A 12,280-nucleotide genomic window follows, 5' to 3' on the forward strand; every position below is an offset into this window, starting at 1 on the left:
GCGGCACAGGGGCAGGGGCAGAGCTGAGGGCGACGAGGAGGGAGGGAGAAGGAGGAGGCTAGCGTAGCGACATGGGGACCGGGGTGAGGGCGGCGGATTAGATAAGCCTACAAACGTCGATGGTGGGCTGCGGCGTGTCGTATGATGGGCGAGACCGCTGTCGGCGGACGGAGACGGTGTTCGGGGGTGGGTGGAACGGGACGGCTTCTTCGGTCGGGCTCTCCCGTGTTCGCAGCGCGGCCCGCGGACGGGCGGCCGGCTAGAGAGGGAAAAGGACGTTACGGATCGAATTTGCCCGGGTCTGTTGTGAAGAGAGATAAACCTTCGCTAGGGCGCTCTGAAACTTGGGTGTTCTTTGATTATGGTCGTTTTCATAGCACAGGTGGCTTATTCACGGTTGCGCGGTTTGAGGCGGTGTGGTTAGGATCAAACTATTTTCTATTTCATATTGAAACAGTTGGTTTAGGAAGCTATGGTATCTTGTGGATACAGTGTTTTGAGTTCCGTTACCCCGTTTGTGTTTTTTTGTTGTCTTGCCCTCGAGCGTTCGTATGCGTATACTCTATCAGTAATATTATACTCTATCGTCAGGGGTCAACATCGTTTCAACGGCAGAGATTCGGCTGCCGTCCATCTTCTTCGCTATTGTACTGAAATTGATAAACTGTGGCCCAGCTATCCCGCTTCACACCCGTGCGAGAGTGATAGGAAACGTCAGAAGAGTTGAGATTGCTATACTAGAAGAGCCGATATAACCCGCCGGATCGACGAGAGCGTATCGAATTTGTCTAAACGGCGCTCAACAAAAATTAGCACACGTTCCTTAGGCCAAGACGTTCCCCTTAGGCTTCCACTCGGGGGCCTATTACGCCCGCAAAGGTATTCCAACGCTTTCTTTCCAGTTGGGTTTTTAGGTAAGAGTGGAACCCATTGGTCTCATACTCCCCTACAGTTGTATCAGACTAGAAGCCTCAGCTCCAATCAATCCATCCGCAATATTATTAGATTCGTGACTTATACTCCGGAAATACTACTTGGGATATACGACAAACCCCGGTCTCTTAGGGCCCTTCCCTCTTCTCCCCCCTTCTCTCGCCTTCCCTCGTCTTACGTCGGAACTGGGCTTCCTGTCTACGTAACTCGCGCACGTACACGCGCTCTCTCTCTCTGCCTGCGTCTCTACCCATACGTCCACGGGGTGTGTGTTATGAAGCGGGAATATCTCACGACGGGCGTAGTCATAGTCAGCTCACCGGGTTTGCGCGAAGACCACCGGCACTCGCGCCAAGACCTGAGGAGAGGTGCCTGATGACAGAGTAGCGGTATAGGGTCCGACATATGTGGCATCGCCAGGCCGGGGGGGGGGACAAATATAGGTAGATTACCAATCCAGGACCGACGTAGAGAAACGAGTCTCGAAGGAGAAGAACCCCGAATGCTGCGTCGTGCATGCTCGATAGATCAGCGGGTCTGGACCCGAGTGGTAGCAGTTCCAGTCTCGCCGGTGACGACGTGGGCTGTCTCTCGTCGATTGAGGCCGATGTTTAGAGGCGCTTGTCTGCCTGATGACTCGATCGCGTGGAGGTCGGAAGGCTGGAGGAACCGAGGAAAGGCTGGGAGGCTTTGGAGGGTAAGAGGGGGGCTGGCGACCAGAGCGGTGACGATAATACCAGAACTGTGGGCTTCAATCTAATGTGGATATCCGGGCCTTGTCCGTGTGTATGTAGCACGGTATGCTTCCTTTTCCCCCTTTACCGCTAGGACCACAGGACCTCTCCACTACGCCAGTGCGAGAGGATCGCCGTCGACCATCGTGAATTCACCAACCCGACGGCGCCGATGGTATATGCGGTCACACGCTCTCGGGATCGACGGGCGAGCTCGAAGAGCATCCCCGTAAGCCTATCTGCCTTTCTCTCTCTATCTGCCTCTCTGTCTGCCTTTTGCCTCTCTCTCTCTCTCTCTCTCTCTCTCTCTCTCTCTCCGCCTCAGCCCTCCGCCTCCAAGCGCAGGGCGAAGCAGAGCTTGACACATGGGCTGACTTAATTACACCTCCCGTTTCCGCTATGTGTGTACGACGCGATAATCGTAGTATCCGGCAGGGGAACAAGCTGCATCCCGAAACCCCAGCTCCATCGATGTCCTTGGCTGCTTGCTCGGTGGAACTGGATACGATTGGGGCGCTGGGGATGCAATGCAGCTGGCATGTGGCGGTGCGCGAGACTCCTTAGGCCCAGTCCGAGCCTATGGCACAGATTTCGGTGAAGGTTATGGTGCGAAACGCACATCCTGCGGGTCGGGGCACCGATGGAGCGGCCGTGACTCCATGGTAAGGCGATCAGATGAGCTGATAGCGGTCGAGAGAGCCTGGTCCAGCCCAACGAGGCCCACGATGTCAGATGTATTCCTCGAGCGAGGTTGGCTATTCGTCGCTCGGCGTCGTCTCCTCCCATCCTTTACGGGGTAGACGATTATTCGGTCCCTTCCCCCCCCTTCGACTCACACCCAGGAAGCCTACGTTGAGCCAACTCGGGTCATTTCAGCACGGCACACGCGGGTATGGTCTGGAATTTTGGCTAGATAAGACTGTGTAGACTAACCCCTGACCGCTCAAAGCTACTATATCGCCACCTCTAACTGACGACCCCCCCTTTCTCTCGCTCTGACTACCAACGCGTCTATTGCGCCCCCTTCACGGACCCCTTGAGACCTAATATAGGACCCAGTGTATGTGTGTGTGTGCGCGCGCGCGCGTGTAGTTTGCTTCCCCTCCCATCGGGCCCCTCCTCCCAGGGCACCACCCCTCTCCACCCGTTTCTCGCGCGCTCAACGACTCTGACGGGTCTGGGTAACAATCAAAAGCGAGAAAGTTTTAGCCACAAGGCGAAGAGTAGTGAAGACGTCTTCTCAGGGTCGAAGGACGCCCGTCATAACGACGTGCCGGCCAATAGGGCAAAAGGGCGGCCGCGTCGCATGCGGCCAGGCTGCCTTCTGGTTCTCGATGCACCTCACCATTTGCCATGCGTATCTGCCTCATTGGCTGAGCGCCTCCAGTCGCGGGCGGCCGAAAGAGGAACAGCCAGGCAAACCACCAGGCCAGGAAGCCAAGCCTCCTAGGACACTGCTGTCTCGAGTGAGACGATCGCGCGCCTCTCGCACCGCGAGCAGAATCTGGTCGCGAAATCGGACTGGAGTTTCCCAGACCCCCCTTGCGGTTCCCTCAGCGACTGCGCGACAGGGCTAACCGACTGGGTGACACTCGTTCTTCCGCCTGTTCGACGGCGACGAGAGGATGAAGATAGGGCAGAGTAGAACCCGAAGCCAGACCGGATGGCTGTTCGGGGACAAGACGAGCGAACGGGGGGGGAGGATGGGAAGGGGGACTTGCGCTAGGTAGGATAGGTTAGGTCCATCTCGATGGGATCGGCATCCTCTGGCCCGTGGTTCTCTTTAAGACATGCTTTAATTGAAAGGCGGCAAATGGTTTTCAGGGCATTCCCGCCTGGCGCAATTCGTGATTGCCCGTGTGGGCGGATGGAGGGAGCGGAGGGGGGAGCGGTTCTTTAAAGACGCGAAAAGGCGCGGACCCCTGCATTCGGGTTTTCACGCGTAGAAACAGTTGGAGTCCCACAACCAGAGGGGGGGAGAACAGGAGCAGCGCAGCAGGAGTTACTCATACAAACGCCGCTCACACACACACAATTTTTTTTTTCTCTTTCTTTCTCCTCCTCTCTTGCCTAGGGGTTCCCTCGTTAGTTTCTGGTGGCTGTCTGTCTGAATCAACCCCTCTTTTCCCTCCTCTCCCCTCCTCCCCCTTCGCGAACCGAACCCAAGACCCGAACGCGGGTTAGGTGGTTTAGAGACAGGGGCTTGCCGCGAATGTGGACGCGACTATTGGCTGTCTCGGGGGCGCTCCTCGAACATTGCGCACCGTCGGGTCGCCGAAGCGCAGGAAGACGCGTAGGAAGGTCGCAGGGAACGGGTAGAAGAGAGAAAAAAAGGGCAGAAAGGGCTAAAAAAGCGTGGGATGATGCAGACATGGTGTATAGTAGACATGGTGCAAGGTAAGTAGATGGCGTAGCATATAGGTTAACATGGATAGTGGGAGGAGGTTAGTAGGTCAGTAGGTCGGGTAGCATCTGGGAGGTTAGGGATGTAAGGAGTATAGCGTGCGTGCAGGATAAGCATATGAGTAGACGAATCTACACGTAGGTAAGTAAGTTGGGTGTTATAAGTGGCATTTCCCGGTGCTACTGCGCAGTTGGTGAGACTTGTCTCGACGCGCGCATCCAGGGCGTCGGCGAATCAGCGACGGCGACCCGGGGATCGCATGAAAGATGTTTCCCTGAATGCGCTGCCGTGCAGCGTAGCGCTCTGCATCGTGAGCACCAGATTCAGCTTCATCCAGGACGCCCCCCCTGGCACGGCTCCATACACGCCTACCTACCTACCTACCTACCTACCTACCTACCTACTTACGTATATATCTACCTATATACAGTCAACGCCCGGCGGCGGACGAGAGCGGACGGGCGAGCGGGTTCCGGGTTCTGGTCTGCGGCCCCGATATGAGGAGGAGCTGTAGCCGTGTAGGTAGAGAGAGAGACAGAGAGAGACGACGCGACGTCGTCGACAGGGGGGAGGGAGAGAGACGAGACAGACAGGACAGAGGGAGAGAGAGACAGACGAGGAGAGAAAGGCGGCTGGCCCCCTATCGTTCTGATTGGCGGGCCCGTCGTATAATACGCCAACACCACGCGTCCACAACACGAAGGGGACGGAGGCTAATCTCGTCGCCATCGCGCAGAACCAACCCCGTTTGAGACCCGAGCGTGCGACTATCATCGCTCCCTTGTGGTGTTTTTCAGGGTTCTGATCTATTATTATTATTATGATTACCTGTGGTTTTTCCATTCTTTTTATCTTTCCACTTTTCCCAGACGCAGACGCAGACGCGAACGCACCGCACCCGCACATGCACATATTATATGCTATTGTATTTACGTGCATGCCTGCTCATACATAACATTACGAGCATGCACGTTCGTTCCTCTGCTGCTACCTGGCCTTATCTGTGCTCTGGAGGCAGCATAACGAGGTAGGGTGGTATTACATGCCCCATGCATAACTCCTTAGGTACCTGTATAGTAGAGGTAGTACCTAAAGGTTGGAGGTCTAGGAGGGTAACCCGAGGTAGGTAGATCGAGGTACTTACCGACACGCGCGCGACACCGCCGAAATCAGGCGCAGAGCGTCGCCCCGTTGAGGTACCTCGCTAGATCTGCAGCGGCCCATCGCGCGCTGGCCACTCTGCTCTCTGCTCTCTCTCCCCGTACGGGTACGTACAGTGCTAAAACTCCCCCCCGACCGCCGACGCAGCGCTTCCTCGAGCAATTCCCAGCTTGGGCCGGCTCCATCTCGACGTCCCCCCCCTCATCCTTGCTGCGCCCGTCAATCCTTCGCCCTCGTCTCTTCTCTTCTTCTCCCTCATCTCCTCTCTTCTCCCTCCCTCTTCTGAGTCTTCCCTCTTCCTCCCGTCCCCTCGCGCCCTCACGTCTCCTCCACACACCCACACACGCCCTCAACCCACACAACCCACAAAGCCACACACCCTAACGCCCTCCCGCCCTCACACCCTCCTACGCGACACCCCTCCCCCCCCCCCCCCCCCCTCTGGCCTCCGTCGGCGCGTCCATCCCATGCCACTGCTCTTACGAGACGGCACTTAAGGATGCAATAAGACCTGCCAATGCCCGCATCGTAGTCTCTCGCCCACTTTTCCCATTGCCTTTCCCCCTTCCCCCTAGACGAGGTCAGGTTTGGCGATACTGGCGCTGCATTGTTCACGGCATTGTTCACGGCATCGTTCGCGACCAAAAATAAACAAACACTCCAAGCTTTTTTTCTTCCTCTTCCCCCTGCTTCCGGTGTCAATCGTTCTTATCCTGTTGATCCGTGCTTCGCCCTAGTTGCTGTTCCAACAACTACGACTCGCACTCACTTCACCGGCTCCTTTTGCTCGTTGGCAGCTGTAAACAAGCTCTCCCCCTCGGTGGAATCGATCCAGGTCATCCCCGATCGGAATCGGCATCGAGATTGGGTCTCGAATCTCCCTACGCGATTGGACTTCTAGATCCTCTCGACGACCACCACGTCAGAAATCCGCCGCGATGGCTACCGCTACCCGTCAACCTTTCGCGCCCCTCGACGGAGCGCGCCTGCAGACGCTGACAAGCCTGAAGAACAGACAGAATGGTAAGCATCTCAAGTCGTGCGGGCGATCTAGTTTGCCCTGGTTCGAATTTCGAATTGTTGTCTAGTGCATTGGCCGTTTTATGTGCTCTGTTGTATTTCTGCCGTCTGCTCTGGCACGGCCGATAGACGGTGGGGGCAAAATCTGCATCGCGTATAAAAAGATGCGGACCTGGACCCTCTCCGAATAGCGTGTACAGATATCCGGTCTCGTGCTAAACGATGCCTAGCTCTCCCTTCGTCACCCGGCAAACGTAAAGCTGCCGACAGCTTAGACACGGACGATTTCGAGAACGTTGACCCCCTGCTCTTCTCTAAGAAATCTAAGGGTTCGGATAGCTTCCCCTCCAAAGACGCCTTCCTAAAGCCACCTACTTTCACCCTCGCCAAGTCGGCCGCCGTGGCCAACGTCCCTACCACAAGCTCGCACAAGACCGCTACGCCGCGGCCACGATCTCTCTTGAACGCCAAGTCGCCCTCCAAGATCAACACCGGCATAACCAAGTCAACGCCGCTCTCCGCCCCCGCCGGCCGATCCCCGACGCGCGGCAAGCGATCGGGCATCCTGTCTTCCCGGCGACGTACCGCCGGCGCCTTCTCGCGCGTCGACCCACCTTCCTTCGGGCTCCCGAGCAAGTCGTCCCCGGCTCCGTTCTCGCTGGACGCCGCGCTGAAGGGCACGATCCCAAGCTACGCGCGCCGCAATGGCTCGTCGGCGTCAGCCGCCACTGCCGCTAACAGGTCTTCTCCTAGCAGCGGTCTCGGTCTCGATAGCCTGCTGGAAGGTGGTGACGCCATGAAGTCGTCGTGGTTCTTTGACATTCACGAGGATACGCCCGAGCAGGAGATGACGAACCTGTTGCAGCACAGCACCTGCGTGCTCGACATCAGCTCCGACGAGGAGAGCGAAAGTCGGCGGCAACGCGAGCGCGCCGAGGGCAAGGAGAACGTGCCCCCCGCTGACGACGTGTCGCAGACGTCGCGGCCGCGCGCCTGCGCCTTCCGGAAAGCCGTCGACGACGAGATGGCATTCGAGAAGGAGCGCAACCCGCTTGGCGAGATGGACGTCCGCGAGTACTACTCGGAGGGCTGCGACGAGACCTCGGTCATTATCGTTCCCGGCGACGAGGACGAGGGCCAGGATCAGCAGCTGCCGCAGCCGCACCCGATCCCCGACCTCGCCCCCGAAATCCTCGTAGGAGAGGAGGACGACGTCGACGACGGCGCGAAGACGGTCGACGAGCTGATGCGTAAGGGGGACGAGCTAGTGCCCGGCGCGGCTGTGCTCGAGCCGCTCGAGGGCACCGGCGAGAGCTTCGAGGTGTGGGAGAGCGGGAGCGCCAAGGATGAGGCCGAGTGCTGATGCACGCACACGGTCGGCCTTGTTCCTCACGATTGTCGACGATGGCTCTGGTTTGCTCGGGTTTACCATACCCCTATTATTCTTACTGGCTAATGTTTTTATTTTTCTTGTTTTGGCCCTGGTCGTGTAATTACCTACTGGGTCAGCACTGGTAGACGTCGCTTTTGCGGGCACGAGGGAGGCATGCGTCGACGGTTTTCGTCACAGTCACCGGCGTTTCAAGGGGGGGGGGGGGTTGAGGGACACAGGGTCACACACACGGAACGGCTGGCTGGCAAGGGAGGCGGTATGGATCGGCTATTCCGCCTTGTGCTTCTATGGCGCTGTATCTGGTTGTATGAGTTTTATGTACATAGCCCCTTTTCTATCGTCGTGGTTGTCGCATACCGATGTGAGAGAGGGGGAGCACACGCGCGTAAATAACAACGAACGGGTTTCCGCCTATTATTATGACTGCTGTGACTCGCGTTGGTCTCCGCCCAGTCATATCGCCGGACGTCGAGCGGAAGAGTTCGGTCGAGATAACCAAGCGTTGGCGCCGATGAGAGAATACCTATTTATATTATATGTGCGTTCGCGATGTGTCACGTTGGGCGGGCGCTTGAGGAACAAATAGACGACGGTTCACACCCGCGCTCCCTTCATCGACTGCCCCTTTTAACAGCATAGGTGCGATGTGTGCAAGTCGCATGCAAGGAGGCCACATATGACAGTATCGAGCATGGGGAGAGGGGAGTGTGCTTACGTAACGGAAACACTATCTCCACGTTGAGTCGATCTCCCACTTTCTGACTCGCGAATCTGATCTGATCTGTTTCGGTCGCACCCCGGAGATCTTCCCACCATTCGATGCCTTAACATCTTATTATCTCGTCTCACCCTCGGATGAGACGACCAGCGCCGACGCTCCGTTTTCCGATAAGTCGAACGACCGTGACACCCAATCGATATAGCATAGCAACCCGGCGTTCCCACACATCGGCCAATCCACGTCCGGCCCCAAGTCGACCCCCGTCTGCGCACGACCTCTCTCTCGTCGAGCCGGGCATTGTCGTTATAAGTGCTGCGGTGGTACCACACGCGCCGCTTCCCGTCAATCACAAGTCGACACACCTTGCGTGGGAAAGGAACCAATGGCCTCGATAAACGACCTCGCGGTGGCGGCGACGATCGCGTCGTCCGCCGTGGCGCTGCAGTCGTCGCCTCGGCAGGAGGCGTCAGCGTCAGCAGCGGCCGCGCCGCCGCCCCCAGGCACGCCTCCGCCGGCGGCGGGAGCGGCAGCGGGCTCGCCGTCTCAGGGGGCGACGCCTGCGCAGCCCGAGCCGGCGACGCCAGGGGCGCGAGGCGCGACAACCATCGCGCGGGGGGCGCCGGTGCTGGCGGCGCCGGCGGCGGGGGCGGCGGGCGAGGGGCGGGCGAAGGCGGTGCGCGGCGCGTTCGTCGTGTTCGAGGGCATGGACCGCGCGGGCAAGACGACGCAGGCGAAGCTGCTGCAGCAGCGCTGCATCGAGAGCGGCCGCGAGGCGCGCTTCCTGCGCTTCCCCGACCGCACCACGCCCATCGGCCAGATGATCGACGCCTACCTCCGCGGCGAGGCCGAGATCGAGGACCACGTCATACACCTGCTGTTCAGCGCGAACCGGTGGGAGGCCGTGTGAGTTGTTTCCCCCCTCCTCCTCCTCCTCCTCCTCCTCCTCCTCCTCGTTCTCCTTCGCACTTTCTCGCTCCCCGTTCTAACTAATCCCCCCCCCCCGGGGCGCGCAGCAAGAAGATCAGGGCGGAGCTCGAGGCCGGGCACACGATCGTGTGCGACCGGTTCTACCACAGCGGGATCGTGTACAGCGCGGCGAAGGGGGTGCGGTCGCTGTCGCTGTCGTGGGCGAAGGCGCCGGAGGTCGGGCTGCCGCGGCCGGACGTGGTGCTGTTCCTGGACCTGGAGGAGGCGGCGGCGCGCGCGCGCGGCGGCTGGGGCGGCGAGGTCTACGAGAAGGGCGAGATGCAGCGCCGCGTGCGCGACCTCTTCTGGGGGCTCAGCATGGGCGACCTCGGCACCGCCGTCGACAGCGGCAGCGCCGCCGCCGCCGCCGCCGTCGCCGGCAAGGCGCCCCGCCGCGACGCCGACAGGGCCGGCAACGGAGCCGCGGGCGTCGCGGCGGCGGCTGCTACGGCTGCCCAGGACACGGAGTTCCGCCAGGAGGAGGAGGACATACAGATCGTCGACGCGGACCTCCCCATCGAGGAGCTGTCCGACAAGGTCTGGGAGCTCGTGCTCCCCCGTATCGAGGCCGTCGAGCGCGGCGAGGTCGGCAGGACGGTGCGGACGGTGCGGTGAGGTGGAAGTGGAGGGTCTTTGCATACGGATGCGGCGGGGCGGAGCTGTGTTTGCAGAGGGGGATAGCATCGAATCCATGTAGTAGCATATTGCTATTTCCGCGCCGCGGTAGCTGAGACTCGGTGTGCACAGAAGGATACGCCTTCTCATAGCGACGACGGGGTATATATTAGGAGTTCTCCGTCACCTCGGCCCTTGGTCTCTCGTGAAGAACGTGTTTCTCGAAGCCTGCGCCGATCGCTGGTCGTCAGACGTCCTGGTGCCGTCCCTCGCCCACACTCTTACTATAGCGAACACTAGGGTGAGCTATCCCTTGCGATACGCGAGCGAGCGTGGAAAGCGATGCTAAGCTAGACCTCGCCTCGGGCTGAGGCATCGCAGCGTATGTGTTGCTGGCGCGTAAAGAATCGCCTGTTTCTATTTGCGCCGCTGTTTGAGTGTACTAGGCCTCCGCGGCTCGATGGCTGGCCTCTCTACGGTAGTAGGCAGCGTGAGGTTAGGCTTCCCCCGCGAACCTAGCGCAGCCGCATACACCGATCTCTCTCATGGGGAAGGGCAGGCGTCCGCTCTTTTCCTGCGACGGTGATTTGAGCCCTTGCACCGTCGGCGTTGGGTTGGATGCCGTAGGCTAACCCCGGGGGCTTGAGGAGTAAAGGGGGCGGCTACCCAGTCGTGCCTCGTCTAACGCATACACGAGCCGGAAATGCCCTACGCGCTTGCGTAGGGAACGCTCTAGCGGACCCTCAACTCTTCGGGGCTGATCTTATCTGCTAGAAAGGGTGTTCGCTACTCGGAATCGGGGTCGGGGAAGGGGGGATAACTAAGGGAGTAAGGGAGTCGATGGTAACGTGTGACTGCTGGATACAGGCCATGATAAGGCTGCTGGCGCATAGATCGAACATGCCGGATGCGTTTGTCGGAGTATGGCTCTGTACAGAGGCAACCTCACGAGACAGGACACGCCGTACCTCTTTACGGACCAGCTCTGAGGCTATATATATATGTTACGCGGCCAGGCCGTCGGAGGTTCCAAGCACAGTTCCAAGAGTTATCTACAGGGGTAGATTCTATTGCCATCTCTGATAACCGCTAACCCTCGTAGGTCATCGCAATCACCGACACCCTAGTCTGCGAAAGCCCGAGTCTGACTTGGCCGAAGCGTCGTGGGAGGACTTCAGACGGGGCGGATCAATTACGGGGCGCATAGCATGTAGCGATGCGCTGAGATATATGTGCCTCACTATCATCAAGTCGATGGTAGATGTTATTCGATTACGACGGACCTTGTTCACTTGCTGACACGCAAAACTAGCCATCCGAGAATATACCTACCTGCCTACCGCTTACCGGCGACTCTCTTTACTCTTCTCTAGCAACATCACCTAAGCCCATGCCCCTAGAAGAAAACCGTAGCCCTCTTACCGGCGCCGGGAATGCTAGAATGCCAACGGTGCCGGGTCGCTGGCAACACGGAATTATTTCCCCTTTCATCGAAGAACCCGATCCCCAGTCCAGCCAACGTGGTATCACACGTAGCGTCGGCATCGAGACGGGGCAGACGGGGGCGGTTCCGGGCGCCGGCGCGGTCCTCACCGGAGGGAGGAGAGCAGGACAGCACAGCCGTGATGCGGACCGCGCCCAACCACCACGCTTCTACGAGGTTCCTCGCTGCCGGCCCCGTGCTGGCGGTCGCCGTCGGGCATAGACGAGGGGCACCGTGGGCTTGACCCGCGGGCGGCGCAGCACAGCTAGCGCGGCCAGCGCCTCGGGTGCGAGCGCGAGCCGCGTCCCCAGCTGAGCAGCTCAGCTTATGGGGGTTGTGGCACAGCACATAAGGGTGCAGCTTCGGACGGGGAGAGCGGATAGGGAGGAAGGGGGGGGGGGGGGGTAGGATACCTGTCTACACGCCCGGCTCTTGAGGCGCGCGCCGCTCTGTCGCATGAGCCTCCCTCGCTCGCTCGTGAGGAGGGAAGGGTGGAGGGAGAAGGGGATAGATGGGCAGGATACGTCTGGGGCCACCGCTGCTCGCCCGATCACATGCGCCTGGGAGACGGCGGCGCGACGGCCGGCCATGGCGACAATGGTAGCGTCCTAGTGCAGGAACTCTCGACGCTCGCCTTCGCTCGCGTGGCTCCATCCACGCCCGGCCCTTTTGCTAGTCGCGGGGGGCATCCAACCCTCCCCCTTCCCCTCTCTCTCGCGCCCACCCTCCGCAGGCGTCGTGGGCACAGGTTAGGATCCTCCGGAGCACAACGTTTGGGCTCGCGTCGCCTTTGCGTTTGCTCGTTTCTCTTGGCTTCCGCGTCCGCTGGGCGAAAAGGGGGGGGGGGGAA

General features: G+C 59.6%; 4 protein-coding genes across 4 annotated transcripts; 2 read left to right on the plus strand and 2 right to left on the minus strand.

Annotated features, from left to right (window-relative positions):
* Positions 1-3,296: 3,296 nt before the first annotated feature.
* On the minus strand, positions 3,297-4,343 carry GGS23DRAFT_570353 (uncharacterized protein). Its single transcript, XM_051516508.1, has one exon. The coding sequence runs from the start codon at positions 4,038-4,040 to the stop codon at positions 3,780-3,782; it is 261 nt and encodes an 86-aa protein (XP_051371675.1). The 5' UTR covers positions 4,041-4,343; the 3' UTR covers positions 3,297-3,779.
* Positions 4,229-4,900, minus strand: GGS23DRAFT_77166 (uncharacterized protein). The gene has a single exon (XM_051521267.1). The coding sequence runs from the start codon at positions 4,843-4,845 to the stop codon at positions 4,492-4,494; it is 354 nt and encodes a 117-aa protein (XP_051371676.1). The 5' UTR covers positions 4,846-4,900; the 3' UTR covers positions 4,229-4,491.
* A 756-nt stretch (positions 4,901-5,656) lies between these two features.
* Positions 5,657-8,209, plus strand: GGS23DRAFT_570357 (uncharacterized protein). The gene is made up of 2 exons (XM_051516509.1): positions 5,657-6,255; positions 6,483-8,209. Exons 1-2 carry the CDS (start codon positions 6,171-6,173, stop codon positions 7,613-7,615), a joined length of 1,218 nt encoding a protein of 405 aa, XP_051371677.1. The 5' UTR covers positions 5,657-6,170; the 3' UTR covers positions 7,616-8,209.
* Positions 8,210-8,412: 203 nt separating this feature from the next.
* GGS23DRAFT_610109 (thymidylate kinase-domain-containing protein) lies at positions 8,413-10,442 on the plus strand. The gene is made up of 2 exons (XM_051520312.1): positions 8,413-9,269; positions 9,380-10,442. The coding sequence occupies exons 1-2, from the start codon at positions 8,749-8,751 to the stop codon at positions 9,945-9,947; spliced, it is 1,089 nt and encodes a 362-aa protein (XP_051371678.1). The 5' UTR covers positions 8,413-8,748; the 3' UTR covers positions 9,948-10,442.
* Positions 10,443-12,280: the final 1,838 nt, after the last annotated feature.

Source organism: Durotheca rogersii (assembly GCF_024521655.1).
Source record: "Durotheca rogersii strain YMJ 92031201 chromosome Unknown GGS23scaffold_11, whole genome shotgun sequence".
NCBI classification, from domain to species: domain Eukaryota; kingdom Fungi; phylum Ascomycota; class Sordariomycetes; order Xylariales; family Xylariaceae; genus Durotheca; species Durotheca rogersii.

Coding starts and splice junctions, on each gene's coding strand:
- GGS23DRAFT_570353 (XM_051516508.1), bottom strand. CDS start 4,040: ATGTCTGCATCATCCCACGCTTTTTTAGCCCTTTCTGCCCTTTTTTTC.
- GGS23DRAFT_77166 (XM_051521267.1), bottom strand. CDS start 4,845: ATGATAGTCGCACGCTCGGGTCTCAAACGGGGTTGGTTCTGCGCGATG.
- GGS23DRAFT_570357 (XM_051516509.1), top strand. CDS start 6,171: ATGGCTACCGCTACCCGTCAACCTTTCGCGCCCCTCGACGGAGCGCGC. Junction 6,256..6,482: donor CCTGAAGAACAGACAGAATG/GTAAGCATCTCA, acceptor AACGATGCCTAG/CTCTCCCTTCGTCACCCGGC.
- GGS23DRAFT_610109 (XM_051520312.1), top strand. CDS start 8,749: ATGGCCTCGATAAACGACCTCGCGGTGGCGGCGACGATCGCGTCGTCC. Junction 9,270..9,379: donor GCGAACCGGTGGGAGGCCGT/GTGAGTTGTTTC, acceptor CGGGGCGCGCAG/CAAGAAGATCAGGGCGGAGC.